The 25,696-nt window shown below is 41.0% G+C and overlaps 1 protein-coding gene across 2 annotated transcripts in view; it reads right to left on the bottom strand.

The window, feature by feature from the left end:
* Window positions 1–25,696, bottom strand: part of LOC136573354 (cytotoxic T-lymphocyte protein 4-like) — a 28,169-nt gene extending 2,473 nt beyond the window's left edge. Inside the window, exons 1-4 of one of the 2 annotated variants that reach the window (XM_066574646.1) lie at window positions 25,635–25,696; window positions 13,578–13,979; window positions 5,466–5,567; window positions 2,216–2,287 (exon numbers count right to left, since the gene is read on the bottom strand). In XM_066574646.1, the coding sequence (XP_066430743.1) occupies window positions 2,217–2,287; window positions 5,466–5,567; window positions 13,578–13,979; window positions 25,635–25,677 (618 nt within the window). In that variant the 5' untranslated portion in view covers window positions 25,678–25,696 and the 3' untranslated portion in view covers window position 2,216. The remainder of the gene's footprint in view (window positions 1–2,215; window positions 2,288–5,465; window positions 5,568–13,577; window positions 13,980–25,634) is intronic. The other variant, XM_066574647.1, reaches the window with a different exon arrangement.

Here is a 25,696-nt window from a genome sequence, read left to right as displayed (position 1 = left end):
AAATCGCCCGAAAATCTGCTCCTAGCCGCGTTTCATTAGAAATATATAAGCCCTTCCCTGCAATCCATCCTAAAATGTGTTAAAATAAAAAAAAAAAAAGTATACTCACCTTCTCCCGGCAGCTGGAGCTCCGCGTGGCCGTCCTGCAGTGGGTGTGAAGGGGGTGTGAGTCAGACCTGCCCCCTGATTGGCTCAGTGCTGAGCCAATCAGAGGCATGCCTCACTCACACCCATTCATGAATTCATGAATCGATGCGAGTCAGACCTGCCCCTGATTGGCTCAGCGCTGAGAGGCAGCAGTCACTCACCCATTCATGAATTCATGAATGGGTGTGTGAGTGTTTTCAGCCTCTGATTGGTCAGGGCTGTGACCAATCAGAGGCAGATCATTCAGCAGGCGGGGATTTTAAAGCCCCGCCGGCTGAATAGTGCCAAGAAGCAGTTCAGGAGAACTGACAGCGGCCGCGGCTGGACTCCGGCTGCAGCGGAAAGGTGAGTATACAATTTTTTTTTATTTTAACACATTTCAGGATGAATTGCAGGGAAGGGCTTATATATTTAACCCCTTCCCGACAATTCACCCCGCGCACGCCGGCAGCCCATTGCTTTCAATGGAGCGGCTGTATTGCCGCTCCATTGAATTCAATGGGCAAACATCGTTCTTCTCTGCCACAGCTGTGGCAGAGAAGAATGATTTGTCTTCTATATGTTCTCAATGGGGTCGGCGCTGCTGCCGCCGGCCCCATTGAGCGCATATACAGAAGAGAACAGGAATCGCAGATCGCAGATAGGTGCGATCTGCGATTTTTTTGTTCTATAATTTATCGGACGAGCGCATAAAAAGCGCTCATGTGTCCGATACCATTGCAAAGCAATGGTTTTAAAAAATCGCCGGACGCATGCGCATGCGCAAATCGCGGCTAAAAACACCCATCTGACTAAGGCCTTACAATGAATGATTATACAGATTCGCTCTGGATTGCAGGAATTTCAATGCTAATCGTTCAGTGTAAACATTGCCAGCAACTGAACAACAAATGAATTTGTTCACTTATCATTCGTTGTTCAGCTTAGGCAGGCATAAAAACTGAATGATGATCGTCCTGTTCAAACATATGAACAACTGCCTGTTTACTGTGAATGGGGGCAGGCGGCTGGAGCGATTTCTGGCCTGCTTCCTCTCCATTCCCTGAGAGATTATGGCTTTAGCACCCGAAAATTGGCCCATGTAAAAGGATCCTTGCTAAATGTCCTACACTGAGGAAATAAAATATTGGAAAAGGTCTTCAAATCAGACAGCCTGTCTCATTGGTCGCTATTTCTCAAATCATCCCTCATGCTTTAGGCTTCATTCAAACAGGAGTATATGGGCTGCGCTTCCACAGCTGGCCAATATACGCTGCCCATGTGATGCATTGGTTTAGAATGCATCAGTTCATGACTTGGTCACATGATTTTCGGTCGCGCAGTGGCCGTGACACGGTCGACCGAAAATCGTCTACACTCGTAAGAGCCCTTACACTGACATCCTACACTCGCTGTTGAGATTGGCTACTGTGCATAAGACCCACCACAAACTCATCACATTGAGATAATTTCCTTTGCCTCAAGAACATAATGATTATAAATGACCAAACGCTAACCCACTAGTGATGAGAAGGTCATACATAAACTGATTCAAATACACCTCAACAGGAAGAAAGCTGGGAGATCTGCCTGCAATAGATATTTTTACTTTATATGCTTATGAAATATCCAGAGGAAATATCACAAATGGCTAATGGTGCATGGCCCACCTCCTGAGGTTCTCTTCCTATAACGAAAATTGGGTTTTGCTATTCCCGTTTGTCAATTCCCAGGCGCCGCATTCTCCATAAACTTCACCTGAGAGTTGGCTTCTCTTGTGCTGCATATGGAGAGTATTGAGAATAAAGCAGGCAGTAAATAGCGAATAAGGGTTATCAGATGAGAGGTGATACCCACATCTACCATGTATGCCATAAGCATAGCTAAAAGTGGGAAACCCATGTAATGGCTTTGACCACCATTAAACTGTACATATTAGTAAGAAGTAGGGAACTGGTGGAAAGACATGTAACTACAGGGTCAGAGTACACAAGGTTTGTTTGTAGTTAGTATGCATTGGGACAAAATGTTGGCTGTACAGATACACATTGCCCTTACACAGCAAACTATATATATATGAATAACTTACTTTAAGACGTTGACTTCTTACTAGAGCGTGTGTTTCTTTTAACATTCCCATAGATGTGGTCAAGAAAGAGCTCTAAAAATATATAAATTTATTCATTGTTATTTCTAGTTAGTAACTCACTTATTCAAGTCAGGTTCTGCGTTCACATCGGTGTTGGAGGCTTTGTAAAGAGCCTCCATTCCCAAATTCTTAGGGCTTTGGCGCAACCTACAGTATCAGCTGTGATATGTATAGCTATAAGAAGTGTTGAAGGTTCAGAACACAGATTAGCTTTATTCAAAACAATTTTTTCTACATTTGAGGACCATAAGGAACTGACCCACTGTCAGACAGTCCAGCCGTCTGATGAAGGTATTCCATGTTCCAAACCATTGTCAGTTCTTGTTCCTATGTATATTATGGCTGCTAAGTCATACCCTAGTTATTTTTTTCCCTGCTCTATATGTTGACATTAAGACAACCTTTGGTCAATCAGCGGTACTAGGCCGGCAGCACCTATAATTGCACTTTTCTTCCAAGAGATTGCACGTCCAAGCCTTATCTTTGGCTTTTGGTCTAACTCGTATTACTCTACTGCGTTTTTCTCTATTCGCCAAACACCATCCTAAAATTGCACAGAGTTGACAGACAGTTCTTTATGCAGCATAACTTTTGCAATCAGAACAGAAGACACTAGATAGAACATCGTCAGACCCCATTGTAACTCAGCGGGGTCTTTTGGGTGCCAGTGGTATCCATCATGTAACAGATCCTGCAGAGTGTCATGGCTTATGTTGTAGGCATGCTCTCGGGATCACCAGGACCAGTATGCTTACCCTGATGTGTGAACGGCCTGCTGCTCAGGACAAGCATTCTCACCCTGCATCCTTAACAGATTAAGGGACTAACACATACATTTCTCATAGAAGCAACTCTAGGAACAGAAATGTTTGACCACCGAAGAAAATCTGAATATACTTCAATTATTGTCCTTTGTAAGGAAAAAAAGATGTCCAATCAAGAGCTGGAGATCATTGGACTTCCTACTGCGTATTTTTGCCTCTAACTCATACATGCTAATACTCAGAAGAGAAGACAAATCTCTCAGGCACCACATTGTAAATTAGACTCTAGCATTGCGATCTTGTCTACAGTAGGAGCGATGAGGGGTGAGTATCTAAGCATCTTTTTCTGGGGTTGTGTCCAGAGCACTATTAGGGCATATGACCATTATAGAATGAGGACTCTATGAATGAAGAGTCATTCAGCAAGAGCAGCTCCAGATCTAGTGGACTTTCTGTCATCTTGGTATAACAGGATAGCCATACATGTGAACTGAACTTAATATTACTACCTTTCTTAGTTGGTCTGGTGTGGGATTCGCATTTATTTTGGGGGTCTAGTCTGTATTTGTTTGCAAGGTCTGGTGTGTAGTTTATATGAGTTTAAGAGGTATCTATTTTGAGGTGTGATGAAGAGATCATATGGACCAGGGGCGTACCTATAGGGGATGCGGTTGCACCCGGGCCCAGGAGCCTTAGACGGCCCTTAAGGCCTCTCTTCTCCATATAAAGCGTTATAGTTGGGGGCCCTGTTACAGATTTTGCATTGGGGCCCATAAGCTTCAAGTTACCCCTGTGATTTGGACCATTTGTGATTCAAATTCTGGGAGTTGGGAGCGTATCTTATGTAAATGAGGGACATACGACCAAAAAATGTCATATGCCACTATTAGTATTTCTCTAACATTCCTTCTCAAAAGTTGGTATTTGCATCCTGCTTCTTCTACATCAAACCCCAAAACTTAAATTGAAATGTAATGACTTGGCATGGGTTATGTGCAACTGTACATCTAATACAAACCATATAGTGTTCAGTTACCACTATGTTCTCATGAATGTGGTTATCTAGCGTGACAATTTGTGTTCTTCAAGAGTTTGTTACAGTGACCAGTGGTTTCAAAACTCTACTACAATGACACGTCATTTTTGAGCTAATTCTTCTTAAAATATGACATCTTTCGTGAATCAGTAAAAACCCACAATGAAGCTAGCAGCTTCAGTACAACCAACTAATTCTAGACCAGTGTTCTTGCTTTAAATGAGCCTGTCAGCTTCTATAAGCCCATGAACTAAAGTTATTGCCCCATAGGAGAGGGGGCGCTAAGTCCTGGGGTGTGATTTTGATATTTACTTGCCTCCCCGTTCCTCCACTGTCTGCCTGCAAAGCCATCGCTCAGTGTACGCAGTGAACTAACTGAAAGCGCACACCATTTCCTCTCATTAATTTCCACAGGATAGGGGATAACTTGAAGGTTGCAGGGATACAATTGCTGGGACCACCACTGATCGTTAGAACGGGGCTTCAGTGCATTTCAAAGTGCGGGCAGCAGCACCACTGGAAACAGCTAAGTGTTTGAACATAGCTGATTCCTGGGGCCGCTATCATTGTGGTCAGCGGAGGAAGCAGAATGTGCTGATCATAGTGCAGTGGCCTGAGTTGGTACTACAGCACAGCTCCAACTGAATTCAACGGAAGCTATGCCTGCAATACTAACAAAGGCTGCTGTGTTATAGTCAATACTTTCTGCTTCTGGCATTGACTGCAGTTACAGCAGCCACAGGAATCAGCTGATCACCGGAGATATCAGTGGCGGGTCCCAGACGATCAACTATTGATGATCTGTCAGCCATCAGTAGAAAAGATTTTAAAAAGTCGCAGAATACCCCCTTAAAGGGCTTGTCTCCTAAAAACAACACCTGTCCGTACGCCCCATCAGACTATCACCCCTGTGGTTGAAACAGAAGATGGTACAAAACAAACCCCTTTTATGAGATAATCCCTTTAAAGGCAATGTTTACCTTTTAACACCATGTCATTTTTAAATCCAATATTCTGTGCTGAGTCGTTTCTTAATATACCTTTAGAATAATCTGGACCTTACATCTGTGATACAGAGTTTCAAATCCCCTGTCTCTCTCCCTGCAGCCACCACTAGGAGGAGCTTACTTTACACTGCTTTATTATTGGGTTAGAAGTAATATGCAATAAGCTCCTTACCTCCCCCTAGTGGTGGCTGCAGGGAGTCATAATTTTGATTGTCTAATGTCTATGTAAAAGTTTTGAAGCTGTGCATAAAAAAAACATTCTGACAATTATAACAAATATGTCGCACAAAGTTTTGGATATATTTAGGTTACAAAAAGCAATTTAAAGTGGAAAAGATGAAGATTAAGTTGATATTTTATATTTGTATTTTATGGTTAGTTACCTTGTTCCTTCTTCCTCTTGCAGTAATAGCAGCACACACTTATCAGTATGGGAATAATGAGAAGGATAGTCAGGTACCACAATCTGATATCTAGAGTTAAAACTGAAGCATGGTGTGATTAATTGAAGAATTACATTTTCACATTCTAATATACATATGGTGAAACTCTTTTTACATTCATCTCTAGAGCATTTGTGTCTGAGCAGGAGCCAGAGAGGGCCTCATTTTATATAGAACTCATCATCCTTAGGCTGGATTCAGACGACCGTATATCGGCTTGATTTTCACGCCGAGCCGATATACGGTGTCCTCATCTATGGGGGGGGGGGGGGGAATGGAAGAGCCAGGAGCAGGAACTGAGCTCCCGCCCCTCTCTTCCTCCTCTCCACCCCTCTGCACTATTTGCAATGAAAGGAGGCGGGACAGGGTGAGGCTAAGTTCCGCAAATTAGTCCCGCCCCATCCCGCCTCTCCTCATTGCAAATAGTGCAGAGGGGCGGAGAGAAGGCAGAGAGGGGGCGGGAGCTCAGAGCACTGCTCCTGGCCCTTCCAGGCTCTTCCCCCTGCAGAGAGAGACGACGTATATCGGCTGGACGTGAAAACCCAGCCAATATACGTTCGTCTGAATCCAGCCTTAGTGTGACTCTGCACCTCCTGCATCAACCACTATACTACACAGCATAGCTGTAAAGGATTCCGCGTTTGTTGTTGAACATGGGCCCTGAAGCCTCATATGAGCAGACCATTACTTTAACCCCTAAATGACAAAGCCTGTTTACACCTTAATGACCAACTAATTTTTCAGCTTTGTTTCATTGTTACATTCCTGGAGCCATAACTTTTAAAAACTTTTCCATCGCATAGCCATATAAAGACTTGATTTTTGTAGGAGAAGTTGTATTTTTTAATGGCATCATTTTGGGGTACATAGAAAAAAATGTAATAAAAGTTATGCAGTACATTATAAGGGGGATTTGGGGAAAAAAATTCTGCCATTTTTTTTTTATTTCTATGGTGTTCAGTGTATAAAATAAATAATGCGATTTAACATTATTTTCTCGGTTAGCACGATTCTGGCGATATCAAGTTTATACAGTTTTTTTTGTGTGTGTGTGTTTTGCTACTTTTGTACACAAACACTTTTTTTCCCCTATTTAAAGATTTGCCTTTGTGCCACCGTATTCTAAGAGCCATGGCATTGTTATTTTTGAATCGATTGAGCTCTATGAGGGCTTGCTTTTTGCAGGATGAACTCTTGTCTTCATTTATCCAATTTTGGGGAATGTATAACATTTTGATTGCTTTTTATTCCAGTTTTTTCTAGAGGCAACATTAACAAAATTCGCAATTCTGGCATGCTTTTTTTTTTTTAACGACGTTCACCGTGCAGTATAAATAATATGTAAAACTACTTCTGAAGGCCAGTATGATTACACCAATACCAAATTGATATGTTTTTATATTTTTGCAACTTTTTCACGCTTTCAGATATATACTAGTTGATATACCGGGCTTTGCCCAAGTTACTTTGATACAGGTGTTTACATGTTGTTGGCATAGAAAGTTTTATGATGTCATGGTTACTTTAGAAGAACCGAGGAATAAAATCTGTATACACGAGAGGAGCGTTAGATTCTCCTCAGACTGCATGTACCGATGTCCATCTGCAGAATGTGCCACCCCTTCCGCTCTCCTCACTTTTTACCCTTAGAGGTAACACCCCTTTTTATTCAAATTTACCCTCAAATGGAAGTTGCAGCCACTTCTTAGCCTTAAAGGCATGCTCCATGTCTGCAGTTCATGGCCGCTTTATTCTGCTCAGTAAATGCACACAGTGGTCACTTAGATTCTTCTTAGTATATACACATAGGAGCAATATTGTCCTCAGTATATACACATATAGGAGCAATATTGTCCTCAGTATATACACATAGAGGTGAGGTAGATTCTTCTCAGTATACAAATCATTTCCCTAGGATTTTATGTTTCTGAGAAAAGAACTATCTCATGTATCACAGATTTTTTTCACACTTAGAATTGATCGTTGAAGTTGCGACCCCTTTACTTTTCTTATTTAGGATGTAAAGAATGGATGTGGCAAATTTCATGTGTGATATTAGTTACATTACATAGGGGGTTTCTACTTTTGCACTTAGAATTTAATAATCAAGTTGTGACCCCTTTACTCTTCCTATTTAGGACCTAAAGGATGGTTGTGCCAAATTTCACGCTTGTACGACAACGGGAAGTTACATAACATAGGGGGTCACTTACTTTTGCACTTAGCATTGAATAACCGTGTTGAGACCCATTTACTTTTCCTATTTAGTATCTATAGGATGCTCATGTCAAATTTCAGGTTTGTACAACAGCGGGAACTTAGAGAATTAGATTAGGTACATTACATAGTGGTCCACTTACTTTTGCACTTAGCATTGGGAAGTTAGAGATTTAGTGGCGAGTCAGTCACTCAGTGAGGGCTTTCACACACACACACACACACACATATAAAATAAATAAATCTTGGTATTTGTATAGCGCCAACTTATTACGCAGCGCTTTCAGGTAATTATTACTTAATTACCCCCCACCAAGCTGGGTTCTCATTTTACCGACCTCGGAAGGATGGAAGGCTGAGTCAACCTTAAGCCGGCTACCTGACGCATGTGGGGATCGAACATATATATATATATATATATATATATATATATATATATATATATATATATATATATATAATATCTTGTTTATCGCTGCAATTAAAGACTCCTAATATTTTTCTTCCTTCTTTGTCAACGTGCAGTTTAACCCCTTAATGACGCAGCCCCTTTTTTTCTGTTTTCGTTTTTTTCTCCCCCCTTTAAAAAAATGGTAACTCCTTTATTAGGATCCTTTAAAAAACATGTATGGGCTATCTACACAAACAAAACATAAAGACAGAAGGATACTAGATATCCTTTCCAAACATCAAGTCTCTTATATTTTATCACAAGACTCCTAGGCACCCAGAGGATAGATGTATAGCTGGGTAGCCGTATGATAGATACACGTAGGTACAGTGCAGAAGTCAGTTGGTATAGTAGAAGAGCAACTGTATAGTTGACAATTAAGAAAAAGTCACTTCATAGATTGGAGAGAGAGGCCATTCTAATGGTGTTTAGAAGTGTAGTCATGTAATTCATAACTTAAGATTGTCACTCCATGAGTCAGAGATTCAGTAAGCTCGACACGTTTCCCCACTGAAGGTGGTTCATCAGGAGCAAAAATGCAAGAACGACTATTTATGCTAATATTTTGGTCCTTACCCTGCAAGGACTGCATGATGGGAAAGACCACTTGATGATGGCAAGAATTTAATTGACTTCCGAGAGTTATGGGCTAAGGCGCATCCGGCGCATCAGGTTCAATGTCATGCAATTTTTCAACACTAAGGAGCTTAGATGGGGCTCATTTACGTCACGGGTCTCTTTTTGACCAGTATATAGGTCTCTCTAGGATATTGTGAGTATGATAGTCACTAAGACTATTGTGACTATCATACTCACAATATCCTAGAGAGACCTATATACTGGTCAAAAAGAGACCCGTGACGTAAATGAGCCCCATCTAAGCTCCTTAGTGTTGAAAAATTGCATGACATTGAACCTGATGCGCCGGATGCGCCTTAGCCCATAACTCTCGGAAGTCAATTAAATTCTTGCCATCATCAAGTGGTCTTTCCCATCATGCAGTCCTTGCAGGGTAAGGACCAAAATATTAGCATAAATAGTCGTTCTTGCATTTTTGCTCCTGATGAACCACCTTCAGTGGGGAAACGTGTCGAGCTTACTGAATCTCTGACTCATGGAGTGACAATCTTAAGTTATGAATTACATGACTACACTTCTAAACACCATTAGAATGGCCTCTCTCTCCAATCTATGAAGTGACTTTTTCTTAATTGTCAACTATACAGTTGCTCTTCTACTATACCAACTGACTTCTGCACTGTACCTACGTGTATCTATCATACGGCTACCCAGCTATACATCTATCCTCTGGGTGCCTAGGAGTCTTGTGATAAAATATAAGAGACTTGATGTTTGGAAAGGATATCAAGTATCCTTTTGTCTTTATGTTTTGTTTGTGTAGTTAGCCCATACATGTTTTTTAAAGGATCCTAATAAAGATTTACTGTTTTAGTCTATATCTGCGAAGGGCTCAAATAGTGATACTATAGACTCTCCTGTGTCTGCGAATAGTCTAACTCCTTTATTTATTCATTGACGTCGCTGTATCAGGGCTTGTTTTTTATGGGCCGAGTTGTATTTTTCAGTGGTGCTATTTAATGTACCGTATATACCGGCGTATAAGACGACTTTTGAACCCCGAAAAATCTGCTCTGAAGTCGGGGGTCGTCTTATGCGCCGGTAATACAAAAAAAAAAAGTGTAAAAAAAAAAATCATTACTCACCTCCCCCGGCGTTCTGTCGCGCTCCTGCAGGATGTCGCTCGCTCCTCGTCCCCGGCGCAGCATTGCTTTCTGAATGCGGGGCTTGAAATCCCCGCTTCCAGAAAGCTAATACACACGCCGTCAGCCAGTCAATGACAGCATTGAATGGCTGTGATTGGCTAAAACACACGTGGCTTCAGCCAATCACACTATTCAATGACATCATTGAATGGCTGTGATTGGCTGAAGGCGCACGTGTGTTAGCAATCACACCCATTCAATGATGTCATTGAATAGTGTGATTGGCTGAAGCCACGTGTGTTTTAGCCAATCACAGCCATTCAATGATGTCATTGAATGGATGTAACTGGCTGACGGCGTGTGTATTAGCTTTCTGGATGCGGGGATTTCAAGCCCCGCATTCAGAAAGCAATGCTGCGCTTGGGACGAGGAGCGAGCGACATCCTGCCGGAGCGCGACAGAACGCCGGGGGAGGTGAGTACTGATTTTTTTTTTCTCCACTGTAATACCAGCGTATAAGGTGAAAGTTGGGGGGTCGTCTTATACGCCCCGTCGCCTTATACGCCGGTATATACGGTACCATTTAATGTACTGAAAAACTTAAAAAAATTCTAAGTGGAGTAAAATGAAAAAAAAAAAAACATTCCGCCATCTTTCAGTGCGTCTTGTTTCTATGGCGCACAAACTGCAACAAAAACGACATGACAACTTTATTCTATGAGTCAGTGTGATTGCTACAATACCAAACTTGTATAGTTTTTTTTTTTTTTTACTGTACTACTCTTTTTCAAAGACATTTAATTTTTTAAAGTTATTTTCTGCAGCCATTTACTGTGCGCAATAACTTTTTTATTTTTCTGTCGACGTAGTTGAGCGAGGGCTCATGTTTTGTGGGATGTCCTGTAGTTTCCGTTAGTACCAATTCGGAATACATACGACTTTTTGATCGCTTTTTGTTGCGCTTTTCCTGGGAGGCGAGGTAACTAATGCATTTTTGGCGTTTTTTGGGGGGTTTTTTCGGACGACGTTCACTATGCATGGTAAATAATGAGCTACTTTGATAGTTCGGACTTTTACGGACGCTGTGATTTTTTTACATTATAGATATGGCAAAAGGGAGGTGATTTAAACTTTTATTACTTTTTTTTTTACAATTAATAAAACTTTATTGATATCACTTTCACTTTTTTTAAGCCCCTCTGGGGTATTACAACATGCGATGCTTTGATAACTCCTGCAGTATGATGTAATGCTATAGCACCCACTTCCCCTGGCACGAGACCTAGCAGCCAAAATTATTTTTGCTGTGTTTATTTTCCATGACATACAGGGCTATACATTCACATCTTTCTTCACTGAATTTTTTCAGTTTTTTTTGTTTTAATTGGGGGTAAAAAGGTAAAAAAAACCCAAAGATTTAACAGTTATAGTTGCTTTTTTTTAAATTCGTTAATTTACGCTAAAGGTATTGGAATAGGTTCATCATTTTGTTTTGGATGTTTTGATATATAATAATATGTATAGTTTTGGATAACAAGGCGCAAACGGCGACAGTTTTGGTTGGTGTCGGCTTTGGGTGATTTTCTTTTTTTTATGCATATATTTTTACTTTATTCTGTCATTTTTTTAAACTTATTTTCGTAACTATTTTTTTTATCATCTATGTCCCCCATGATGTTCTAAAAGACCTCTGAGGTTCATTTATATAGTCTTTTTCTTTTTTTATTTGACACTTTCCCACTGTAGCTGGGGCATCCATAGGAGGCCCAGTTATAGGGGAAAACATTCCTGTGTAGTGACAGTAGTCACTGGCAGAGCTGATCAGGGCCTGAAATGACCCTGCAGCTCTGCTGTAACAGGGGGCTCCGGTGGTCATGTGATCGCTGGGTCGCGTAGGAGAAGAAACACTTCCACTTTCACTTCTTAGTACATCACACTCATTGAGCGCTGTGTACTGGGAAAGGAGAAGCCAAAAGGGGTTAAAAAATGCTTCTCCCTCGATACGCCGGGGGGCAGCAAGCGAAAAACAGTGCTCAGTGGGCACAGGAGGTAGAGGGGGGCAGGTCTCCAAGTACTGGGCCAAGCAGCCGGCCTCCCTTCCATGCCTCGGGAAGCTGCTGCAGAGGGGCAGCGGTGACGATGAATCAAGAAGCGGAGGAGCAGCAGCGTGGTGGTGGTGAGGAGCAGTGTATGCCGTCGGGGAGTGGAGGAGGACGATGCGCGAGTATAAGGTGGTTGTCCTGGGGAGTGGCGGGTCAGCAAGTCGGCTCTGACCATGCAGTTCGTGACCGGAACGTTCATTGATAAGTACGACCTGACAATCGAGGACTTCTACCATAAGGAGATCGAGGTGGACTCGCTATATTATTGGCTTGTTTTTATTTAGCTTAACAATATGACTGAAAGTGAATATAAGAGGGTTTTTATTCTTCACTTGATGCTGACAGGCTATTGTAAAGTGAATGTTGATGTGACAAGGTGCTGAAGTTACAATGTTTCATTTGGATTGGAGTATTTATTAGTTGCATGGGCAACTGCACACTAATGCAAACTTATTTGCTTAACCTTGTCTTACATGAAATTTCAATGAATTTTCCAGTTTTAAGAGCAGAAAATCAATATTGCATACGGTCATGGAAAAAGAACCACCCATATTCTGCTGAAACTTAGCATCTTCTAACATTTGGTAGAATAGTTTTATTTTCCTTTCTTGTGTGAGAGTGAGAAGCAGTGTGAATGTATCGTACATTTGTATGCTGGTTTACAATTCTTGGATTTGAGCTAAGGTGCATTGTATTTGCTCCACAGTGTAACGTGCATACACTGAACTACCCCAGAGAAGTGTTTTCTTGTGACTCGTCCATATTTAAGGTTTCTGCTCTGCCTCAACAGCTCCCAATTTAATCCATAATTTACCCCTTTTACTTTCAATTCTGGTCTTGGCAAGAAACTTTTAAGATTGACATGCACCTTTTTGAAATGTAGTTGTGCATTTTTATATCTCCTAGTTTGCCTGTAATCTTTTATTTGGGAAATATCTTTGCAAGTGATTGAAATGCTTTCCATAAGATTATCGGAGGAGCAGATGACACTGGATTTTGCAGCACACATTTTTCAACAACTGGTAAAAAATAAACTATTTAACTTAAAAAAAAAAAAAAAGACTTCTCCCTTCTCCTTCGGGTTCTCAGCTGTCACTAACAGCTGAGGACCCAACCTGCTCCTGCTTGATTGCAGGAGCAGAGGCTTTAATCCCACACCATACATCTGCTATTGGGCAGGATTAAAGCCGAGAACTAGACACCGTAAATTTACCGTGCTTGGTCCTTAAGGGGTTAAATCTGAACACGAGGCATAAGCGATTACACTTTTATGGCATATTCTGTAGATATGTCATGGATCTCTAATATGGGAATAACTCTTTAAAAGTGTCATATCATCATGGCAACCCCTTTTTAGAATTAAACTACTCGAGTGACTAGCTGATCACTGCAACTCTGGCATCTATAACCAATCCCCTGTTATCATTTGGGGAAGCTCCATGCCACTAACACTGCACAGGAAATGTAGTCTTGCAGTGCAGGTTAACCCCTTCTATGACATCCATAAGTCCTCAAAGGGAATATTGTCCATATTTATAGGTAAATTATGTCTACTTACTAGTATTATCTTCCTTACCACTATTAACTTCCTGGACATATAATTGAGTTCCATTCCCTCTCGCTTTCATCAGTGATGGTATTTCAATGATAACCTCACAGATATACAGTCCATCATCCTCCTGTGTGACTGCGTCTATGGTCAGCAGTGCAGTATTATTGGTCACATTGCAAGTCCTTGTGTTATCTCTCACTTCTTGAGTCCTATTTTGCTCAGTCACCAGAACCCTACATAACAAGGTCCCATTGTCTTCTCCAGTGCTTGAAATATGCTTTCTCCATTGAAATCTGACCCGTTGAATATTTTCTTTATTCCACTGGCAGCTTATTCTTGCAGCGTCCCCATTAGATATAGTTAAGATATTTGGATCTTGTGTAATATTTATTTTTCCTAAGGCCATACCTGCATAATAAAAGAAAAGTGATAATGAAGTAATATCAGTGTGAATATCAGACTCAGGTTTCAGTTCACAAAGGTAAGCACAGCAGAGGTCTCTATAAACATGGTCAAAGAAGCATGTGCCCCACGGCCATCAACAGCTTAGGGCCCACTGCCACCCTCACTCACTTCCCTTGACCTTCCAGGTCAAACTACAAAATTGTAGTTTCACATGACCTCTAAAAAGTTCACTATGATGTCCAGCATTATTTAGATAATTTCCCTGACAGTTTACATTTATATACATAATGTGGATCTACATGCTTCAGAAAATCAGGAGTCCCCTGATGTCCTACCCCACCTGTAAGAGATGGAGAGATGAGCACAGATGCATGTAAGTCTCTCCATAAAAGTCTAAGAGAAGAGTTACTAGAAAGTGGATACATGCATATGTGGCAACATGTCCTATATGTGGTTGGAAGAAGGAACCACATGGGGTCTACATCTCAGAGGTGTCATCGGGACTCCACCAAATATTTTGTCCAAGGGTTTCTCCCAACCTTAAAAGGCATTACAGTTTCTGCTCCTTGTGTGTAAGGGGGAAGCGTTGCTTGCTCTCCTCCTTACAGTCTACAGTAGCTTTGAGCTGCACCCAGAGCAACACTCTATTCAGATGAGAATAGTCCTGGAATTTACTAGACACAGCAAAGGGAGGTCCCATCCCTCAGCAAGGTCCTAAAAGTTACTAGGGACCTGAGACAGAACAGTGTGAGCTGCATCACAGGAGGAGGTGCAGACTGTGTGGGCCAGGTGCTGCTGGGCAAAAGTCAGCAGATATTGGTAGTGCTGTAAGAAGCAGAGTGCCCTGGTCCAGTGCTTTTAAGCAGGACAGTGGAGAGCATTAGGACTCCACAGACTGCTACAGATAACCATCTGATCCTGCAACAGAGTTTAAAGGGCTGCCAAAATGCTGCTGATAGAGTTCAGAACTACGCTGTGCAATTCACGAATCAAGTTACTTAGGAGAACATCAAGGATCAGTAATGGATCGTAAGTGAGGTCGGCATCAATAAAACCTTAATGTGTGTACATATGTAGTGACTGCTAGGGATTATGAGGGCCATATAGTTGCATAACACTGATCTGTGAGATATTAAACTTCACCGCTCAAGTATGTAGTGTAAGGACTGAGACTTTACTGGAAACAAATCTGGGATTTTTGGGTTATTGCCTTAAGAATTTACAACAAATCAGCTAGTTGGGGACACTTTTTTGGTTATTTAGGACTGTGTGCGAAGATCTATGATTACTAATTTACCAATTATTGTTCGAGTTCTTTCTGTTCTATCACTAGCGTACATTGCTGATATTGTAACTAATAATTGTTATTCTACGGAATGCATATAGTAGTCATTATCATTGCAGATTAGTGCTAGTCAGATTCAACTAACGATAACATAACATTTATGCGATTTCTCTGTTTTTGGGAACTGCATAACCGTTCTCCTTTGCAGTTTATCAGTTGTAATAAAAGTTTCTATTTTAGTAACTCTGTGTTCTGCATCGTATCCTGAAACTTGAGTCGCACACCACCACCCGCAAAACTCAAACCCCCAGAAAATAGCTGCTTTTGCCAGGGAAAGCCATTGCCAGCTGTATATTAGTAGCATTACATGGTGGCCATATAATATGGTTGAGGCGCAGTTTTCATAACTCAGCCTCTGATGATCACCACAATGTATTTGAAACAAAACCATCAATATGTGATTGAAGTCAAGACTTTCAGCTTTAATTAAAGGGGTTAAACAAAATTATTCCTTTAACAGTTTAGGAATTTTTTTGCTACAGTCCCACCATTTTCAAGTGTTCAAAAGTTATTGGACAAACTAAAACAATCATAAGTATGGATGCAATACTTTGTAGTCAATGATTGCCAGAAGTCTGGAATGCATGGTTGTTACCAGGCTCATAAGCTCTGGAGCAAACGTTCAGCCTGGGACCCCCCTGGAGCAATTTTCTTTCACTTAACGGCCATGACCCTTCAGTTGCATCACTAAGTCTCTAAAGTGATGCAGGATCATTGCTGGGGTCTTAAAAGATCAGGAGCATAATCCCCAAATATGCCTTGTCCTTCCACAAAAAGAATCCATACATCAGGGTTGGCATATCTATTAGACAACGTTAATAACATGCAGTAGCTCAGTTCACTCCCCTGCACAATAATAATTCCCCCATTATTTCTACCACAAAATAATGCCTATCTTATGCCTCACAGTAGTAGTGCCTTCTTTTGTGCCCCACACAGTAACAGCTGCTCAGTTTGTGCTCCTACACATAATACTCAAGTTGTGCCCTAAATTGGGTAATAAGCTACCTTTATCCCCCCCACCCCTGACAAAGTTATAATGCCTTACAGTGTAACAGTGGTCCTCCTGTGCCTTCAGAGTGCAATAGTGCACACCCTATGCCTACCCTTCCTGCACAGTGCAATAGTCGTCCCTCTGTGCCTCCTACAGTTTGACTGTAACTTTTGTACCTTTAGGGTGAGTTCACATGTTGCGGAAACACTGCATTTTTTCCACAGCGGAAACATTTACTATTAAAGTCAATGGGATTAAAGCAAATCCTGTTCACGTGTAGAGGGGGAAAACACTGTGGATTTTTGCTGTAACTGTACTGTACCTCTAACCTGTGGTTTTGCTGCAGAAATTCTGCAACAAATCCACAGTGTTTCCGCAACGTGTGAATGCACCCTTAAAGGGGTTGTGCCAGAATTTGAGATTAAACACTATTCGTAGGATAGGGAATAACTTGCAGATTGGTGGGGGTCTTGACTCTAGTGTTCTATTCTCCTGTCACTGCAGGGGTCGCTTCTCCCACTGCAGTGATGTCAGTATGAAGGGAGTGCTGACCAAGCATATACGGTCACCATTATATTAATTTCAATGGGGTTGATGGAAATACCCAAGCAGGTGCCACTTGGGTATCTCGTCAGTCCCATTAAAAGTGAATGAAGCGCTGGTGCGCTCCATTCAGTCTCCTCCTCACTGCAGGAGGTGCAGTAACCCTGCAATGAGGAGAATGGGGAACATGGGATCCCAGTTATTGAAATCGGCGGTAGTCTCAGTAGTGAGGCTCCCACCAGTCTGTAGTATAATTTGAAATTCTTGTACAACCCCTTTAATGCCCTTCTTCCTTATACAGAGCAGTACCCAGCAGTGTGTGCATCATGAACTTGAGGAACCAGAGAAATGGAGGCTGGGAGGAGGAGTCAGGATGCACACACTGCCATGTGCCGTTCTGCGTGAGTGTAGTGGCCCAGACTTTGGGGCCCCTCCAGCACTGTAGAATGCATGTTTTATGTATGTCTTATGTCATTGTTATGAATGTGGTATGAGTCAGTAATATGTGTATTAGTACTTCCAGGCATGAAAAGGTTAACGTTTGGGGATATCTGGAAAATGTATTGATTTGTCTAGTCCTATATTGGTCAGCGTGCACGTAATGAGTCTGGAGTGAAGTGTCAAGGAAGAAGGTTGTGTAGAGTGAGTGATTAGTGGTCAAGCGATGGAGATTGAGAAGAGATGGGTTTATAAGAAGTTTGCCCTTTCAGGGTTTTGGAACCCAGGACATGCTGAGAACAGTGAGTGACCGCCTGATGTAACCACAAGTATAAAAGACGTCTAGAGTCCGTCCAGTTGAGAGAGTTTCGTCCAAGAGAGAGAGATTCAACAGATAACTGAGACTGTGGATGTATATACCTTGGGAAACACAAACTGAACAAGTGAAAGGAAAACAGGCAAGGAATGTAAGCCTAGTACTAAAATTAATCTAATACTGTATAAGTTGCTCAGTACACGTTATTCTTCTGTTGATTGAAAAAGACATTGAAGTAAAAGAACAAGACCGAACATTCCCGATTCTTGTTGGAAAAATACTTTGTGTGTGGTTTACTCTTTATTCAAGTTGGGTAATCCGCTGCTAATCAAGGAACATATTTTTGTAAAGGAACGTTGGCACCACAGTGACAAAACAGGAACTTAAGGTAACCCAGGTTACTAAACGTGGTGTCCCCTGGTTAGCAACGAGGTCGGGTTCTTAGCCAGCCATTTAGAGGAGAGCCCTGTGACAAAGTTGCTACTTCGTTTACCCCGCTATCTCCTCGGCTGAGGGCCTGCTCCTCAGATGCTGCACTGCATGAGCTAGAACGTTGAATACATATATATATATATATATATATATATATATATATATATATATATATATATATATATATATATATATATATCCGTCCAACTTCCAAAATTAAGATAAAATCCAAGGCTTTATTGAATTTCTACATATGAACCAACACAGATAGGTCAAGCACAGCTAATATGTTTTGGACCATGCTGGGTCCTTACACATAGCAAAGGTATAGTCAGCGGCAGTGTGATGGACGAACTAATAGTGCCTTTAGGCTTAGGGTTCCAGTCACATCTCTAACTTCTGCAACCCCTATGGCCACGCCAGTGGCCATGCTAAGTATCCTTCTTTGCTGTGCTTTGCCAGGCCCTTACTGCCTTAAGTTGCTGGTTGTTTGTGGGTTTTTCTGCCTTCAGCTTTGTCTGCAGTAAGTGAAAACATGCTGAATCAGGTTGCAGTCAGATGAATGACTTGTTCATTGAAGAATACATTTCTTTGTCCTAGGGAACTTCTGAATTGTTTTTGAGGAATGTTTTGTGTTATTATCCATCAGGCCTGGACTGGTAATCTTCAGGGCCAGGCATATTTCTGCTGGGCCGGGCATCACATCACAGTAGAAACTGCACAGATAATAGCGGACCTGTATTAGTGCAGTTACCCTGTAATATTTGTTGCTGCTGGAAGGATAGTTTGTGCTACTGCAGTATTCTTTTGGCATTTCTGAGATGATACTTTATGCTGTACTGTGGTTCCTGTCCTGCGCTATTGAGGCAACATTTTATGCTAAGCTGTGGTATTTGTTTGGCACTGTTGTAGCAATATTTTGTGTTGCATTGTGATATTTGAGGTTTCTGGGGTTATTTTTTCTGCTGCACTGTGGTATTTTATATAGCTATGGGCTAATAGCCATTCCTACTAATACATGTAGAGACAAATGACACTGCAAAAAAGGATCTTGCAACTATCTGCAGAGACTTTGAAGACCTCGGAAAGAAGGTGAAGGAACTAGGAGCACAGGTGGTCTTCTCATCCATCCTCCCAGTGAATGGCCATGAAATAAGAAGATGGAACAGGATTCTGGAGGTGAACAACTGGCTACATTGATGGTGCTGTCAGCAAAGATTTGGATTTCTAGACCATGGAGTGAATTACTTTTATGATGGACTGCTTGCTAAAGATTGGTTGTACCTTATAAAAACAGATAAGCATATATTTGGTGGGCGCTTTGCTTCACTCATTAGGAGAGCTTTAAACTAGAACAATATGGGAAGGGAAGTGAAAGGCCAGGTAAAACTAGACAGCTAATACATTTGAGAATCTTGCTATTAGAAGTGGAAAGAAAGAACAGAGAAAATGAGAAGGCAAGTGAAGGAGCAAGAGACACCGATGACAAAATAAAATGTTATTACACAAATGTACAGAGCATGGGAAACAAACAAGGAGAATTGGAGCTTCTGGCACAGGAAGAGAAATATGATGTCATAGGCATCACGGAAACTTGGTGGAATGATACACATGATTGGAATACAAGACTTGAAGGATACAACTTATTTATAAGAAATAGACTTCAAAAACGGGAGAAGGTATTGTGTTGTATGTTAGGAAAACATTCATCTCCACAGAGATTCAGGCTTCAGAGCTTGGGAGTTCTGTAGAAACTGTTTGGGTAAGAATACAAGGAGAGAACAACAGAAAGGACACCATTGTAGGCATTTACTATAGGCCGCCTGGACAAGCAAAAGATATTGATGAACTCTTTCTACATCAGATGACCAAGCTCTCAAAAAAGCACAACATAGTGATCATGGGAGATTTTAACTATCCAGACATTTCTTGGGAATCTCTCTCAGGTAAAAGTAATGGAGCCAACAAATTCTTATCTGCTCTTGCTGACAACTTTATCTTCCAAAAGGTAGAAAAGAAAACAAGGAGATCTGCTATCTTGGATCTAATTCTTACCAAAAGGGAGGGAATGGCTGAAGAAGTAAGGGTGGCTGGGACCTTAGGAGGCAGTGATCATGCTATCCTTAAATTTTTGATAAAACGGGGTGGAAGACCTGAGAGAACTCAGACCTCAAGGTTGGATTTCAGAAAGGCAGATTTTAATGAACTCAGAAAAAGGGTAGGAAGAATCAAATAGCTGGATGTTCTTAAGGACAGAAATGTCCAAGAAGGTTGGGAAATATTGCAAAATGAGATTCTCAAAGCACAATTGGCAACAATCCCTAAAAGCAGGAAGAATGGGAAGCATTTAAAGAGATCAGGATGGATGAACATAGAACTTGCACACATGCTAAAAACGAAGAAAAATATGTTTATCAAATGGAAAGAGGTGGGAATATCTAAAGAAGAATATAATGTGGTCTGCAGAAACTGTAGGGCAAGGGTCAGAAAAGCTAAAGATGATAATGAATTGGGGCTTGCAACAGAGGCCAAAAGCAATAAAAAAAGGATATTGGGGTATGTCAAAAGCAAAAGAAAAGTCAAAGATGCTATTGGATGCTTACAAGATGAAAATGGATAATTGGTAAGAATGCCTAACTTTTAAATTCCTATTTTGTATCAGTTTTCTCTCAGAAAGTAGATTCAACGTCAACTGATCTTCCCTATGCTATTGGGGGAATAAAACATTGCAGGTTATGTATAAGGAGAGAGAGGTAGTGAGGGAACACTTAGCTAACTTAAATTAATACAGAATCACCAACTGGGTTGATCAGGGAAATGCGGTGGATATAATATACACTGACTTTAGTAAAGCATTTGACAAAGTATCTCATAGCATACTTATTTAAAAAATGACCAAATATGGGATTGACAAGGCAACTGTTAGGTGGATTCGCAACTGGCCGAGTGATCGTACTTAAATAGTGGTCATAAATGGCTGCACATCCAAGTGGAAGAATGTATCAAGTGTGGTGCCACAAGGCTCTGCCCTACACCCAGTGTTCAACATTTTTATAAATGATCTGGAGGAGGGAATTGATGGGAAACTGATTAAATTTGCCGACAACACAAAGCTAGGAGGGATAGCTAGAGAGAGAGAGGGAGTATTCAAAAAGATCTAGAAAAACTTGAACAATTGGCAGCGACTAACAGAAGGGTATTTAACAAGGAGAAATAGAAAGTCCTACATCTGGGCAAAAAAAAAAGAATGTGAGGAATTGGGCTAAGCAGCAGCACATGTGAAAAAGACTTGGGTATACCAATAGATTATAGACTGAACATGACTCAACAATGTGATGCAGCAGCCAAAAAGGCAAACACAATTCTGGGATGTATTAAGAGAAGCATAGAGTCTAGATGATGTGAGGTAATTATCCTCCTCTATTCTTTCTTAGTCAGACCTCATCTGGAATACTGTGTCCAGTTCTGGGCACCCCATCTTAAAAAAAGACAGTCAAACTGGAGCAAGTTCAGAGAAGAGTTACCAAGATGGTGAGCGGTCTGCAAACCATGTCCTACAAGGAACAGTTAAAGTATCTGTGAATGTTTAGCTTGCAAAAAAGGCTTAGAGGAGACTTAATAGCTGTCTACAAATATCTGAAGGGCTGTCACAGTGCAGAGGGATCAGCCCTATTCTCATTTGCACAATGAAAGACCAGAAGCAATGAGAGGAAACTGAAAGGGAGAAGACACAAATTAGATATTAGAATTGCGCAAAATCATAATAATTCATTAATTAACAAAATTAATAGTTAATTTACATGCAAAATAAGTGTAAAACAACATAGTCAGTGACGCCTAGTACAATAACCTTAAAGGCTTAAAGCTCTTTTACACGGACAAAAAAAATCGTTCAAGCAAGCAAAAATGAGCGATAATTGTTCAGTGTAAACGCAACCAACAACTGAGTGACGAATCATAAATTGTTTTTTGTTTGTCGCTCATTTTATGCAGGAATAAATCATCGTTGGCTCGTTCACTACTCGTTCGTTTTTTTCACGCTGTTAACGCTGCGTTTTTTTAGCTCGAATGTCAATGAGACTTTCTAATGTTAAAAACGCATCACACGTTTGTGCTTTGCAAGTGGGTAGGAGCCCTAATATAGTGCATGTGGATAATTTTGATTGACCCAGCGATGTATCCGCTTGTATAAACAGGCTGAGCAAGTGAACCGACATGATTCGCTCATTCAAACGAGAAATCTGCAGGTCGCAATGGACCCTTAGCTATATGGCATATAGAGTATGCATGGACGTTTTGTGCTAATAATGCTATTTAGGAAATCTGGGTGTAGTTAAAGAGAGACCCACTTTTAGACATGGCAGCTATGGCGTCAGGGTTGTTATGTGGCCAATGCCAAGGTTGCCATGTCATGATGGGCATGATCTATGCGTATGCTTCTTATTTTACACAGACGCATTTGGTGGATTCATAGAGAATCTCTCTGAAAAAGATCCTGTGTGCATCATAATATGCTAAATTAGTCAAATATTCTCTGCTAGAAGCATTGCACAGTGCATTGTCCGTGTATTGCACAAACTGGGATGAGGTGATCATGTATGGACCATGCTAGGATTGAATGGTTACAGTTCTATGAGGTCTCTGGAGGAAGAGTTTTTGTCTTTTTTAAACAAATATTTAAAACGTTCCCTTATTCTTAAAATAGGGAGCCGAATACAGAAAAATGTCCCCAACGGCCCCTTTAAGCTTTTCTTGTATAAAACTGGAAAATTCCTTTAACTTACATTAACATAGGTTGAAGTCAGTGAAGGAGAATTTCCTCTTCTGTAAATAGCACGAGGTTGCATTAAAGCTGGTTATAGAATTATAAGGCTTTAATTAGCCCTTATTGGACAATTCTACTCTGCACAAACTTAGCAAATTTTTACATGACTTATAGGTTATCTAAAGTTTGACAATTTGTTTTGAAAATTCAGATAACAGATTGTTTTTGCATGCAGTATACAGGATTTAGCGGCTGCTCCACAAGTCCATGAATACAACTTGTCAACATTATCTACTATAGAACATGTCACTAGACTGCAATTTAGGGGAGGAGGACTCCCATGTCAAATCCAGCGATTCCCATCATTTATCCTCTATGGAAGTTGGAAGGCTTAACGGTAGACAAAATGCAATAATTTTAGCGCTTGTGTAAGCACAATCTGCAAAAGCAATCTTGTAGAATAAGATATTTATGATAATGTTTGGCTTCATATTGCTGTATTCAACTTAAACCATTTTATTGCCCCCTAAATTATAATATTTCTATGTAAATTCTGAATAATCACAGTCCATTTCCTACCTATGAAAAAAATTTGGTTGTATACATTAAAGTGAAATGCCAACTTTAACATTGGCTGCATAAAATATAAACTGTAGCACATTTGTTATAAATTTTGCATTGTCTTTTGTCAACTTTTTTTTTTAACTTTATTTCATTTTTATGTGCTGTAACTGAGAAACCATCAACAAGTAGGCTACCTTTTGATTGATCTGACAGATTATGTTCTATTACTTTAAAGGAGTTTTGCCACCACTACTATTGATGGCATATCATTGATCAGTGGGGATCCAACTGCTGGTGCCCTTAGAGATACTTACCAGTCAGGCTCCTTCACAGTTAGCGAAAAAATATGTCGCATCCTGGAAAACCCTCGCTTTGCAAAAATCCTCGGGATGCCTTCCAATGCCTATATAGAGGCACCTGTAAGCTTTTCAGAGCATTGGACGCTGCATAAATGCATCCCCCTTCCTTTTTTTTTCCTGCTCCCATAGGAGTCTATAAGACCCATTGGCGTATATTCCAGAACTATCTATTTGGTCACCATATATATGCCGGCGCGTATTTTCACGGTGCAACATTTTTACATGCTGTATATTCGCCTGTGTGAACGAATGAATTGAAAACCAATGCCTCACATGGTCGTGTATGTACGGTCAGGCATAAAAACATGCCATATGTGTGCTCGTGTGAATGAAGCCAAACCCTGAGTATCCTGATTGTCCAGTAATTCTCCAGAGGGTGGTTGCCTACAATCATAATGTTATAGAATATCCTTGTGATATCCATATCATTGGATGATGGAAATATCCTTCTAACTACATACTGGAGTCCTGATGTAAATACTTTGTGAGTTCGATTTGGGTTCGGCGGCAGGCGGGGGGGAACGGAGGGGAGATCTCTCTCTCCCTCTCTCCCCTCGCTCCCCACCGCAACTCACCTGTCACACGCGCAGGCCCCCGAATCTTTAGAGACGAGCGGGGAGATACTCGGCTAAGGCACTACTCACTCGAGTAATGTGCCTTAGCGAATATACTCGCTCATCTCTATTTATTAACATCTTAATATCACTTAGTCATAGTCAAATATTTTTCACACTTAAGGCACTGATGGCATACCACTAAAATAGGTAAAAGTTTCCTGGTCAATGGGGGTTCAAATGCTGTGACCCCCAACGATCACTTAGATAGTAATCAAATACTATAATAGGGTTAATGATAACATCCCTGCTGGGATACGTTTGTGAAGGATAGAGATCAATGGGAAATGTGCATGCAAAAAGAGTCAAGATGCTGACACACACTGACTTCACAGGGACACAGCGCTGGAGCGGGGCGCTCAGTGAATGTGAAAGATACCTCCCCAGACTCCATGTTCAATCACCTTTCAGCCCCATAACTAGTTTATAAGGCTCAAAGGTCATGACTGTGCTCCTTTAAGACACTGATGGCACATGGCTAATGGTCCATTTACGCGGACAGATAATCTGTCCATGGTAGCGGCCACTGACCAACAACGAGCATGTCTGTCAGCGCTCTTTACCCCCATGCGGCACACGTTTTTATGCTCACATACACAAGTCAATCGGCTGACAAACAAGAGTTTGCTCATTCCTCGTATGATTGTTGGTCCCTCTTGCATGGCCTAATTGTCGGGTAAAGGACCATAAGATAGGTCAGGGGTCCCCAACTCCAGTCCTCAGGGACCACCAACAGGTCATGTTTTCAGGATATCCTATAGTAAGAACACCTGTGGCAATATCTGAGGCACTGACTATAATTACATCACCTGTGCAACACTGAGGGAATCCTGAAAACATGACCTGTTAGTGGTCCCTGAGGACTGGAGTTGGGGAACACTGAGATAGGTCATCATTTGTTCAATGGGTTCCAAATGTTTTGATCTCCGCTAATCACTAAAACAGGGTAGCAGTTGCTGGACCAACCTAACAGCTACCATAACCTCACCAATTGGACGTTGATGGTATAGCCTAACAAAGGACCACCACGGTCTTAAATGGGAATAACCCATAAATGGTGTTTTATATATTACAAAGAAGCTGGATTTTACAACTGGTGACTATAGATCTAATATTAAAGGCGAAGTTCCCCTTTAAAAATCATATAAAGTTGAAACTCGTGAAAAGAACCTGCGCCATTAGGGTGACAATCCTAACTGAATTAGGAATAATTATACAGCTACCCTTCCTGTCATCATGACCCATTAACCTTTAAGAACAAGCAAGAAACCCAAGATAAAATACTTACTGTGAAGAACCAGGTATGAAGCAATGCAAAACCAAATGACCATGATGAGATGATTTCCCTTT

This window comes from Eleutherodactylus coqui, chromosome 7, assembly GCF_035609145.1.
Source record: "Eleutherodactylus coqui strain aEleCoq1 chromosome 7, aEleCoq1.hap1, whole genome shotgun sequence".
Lineage (NCBI taxonomy): Eukaryota > Metazoa > Chordata > Amphibia > Anura > Eleutherodactylidae > Eleutherodactylus > Eleutherodactylus coqui.
This window is presented reverse-complemented; position numbering and strand designations above follow the sequence as displayed.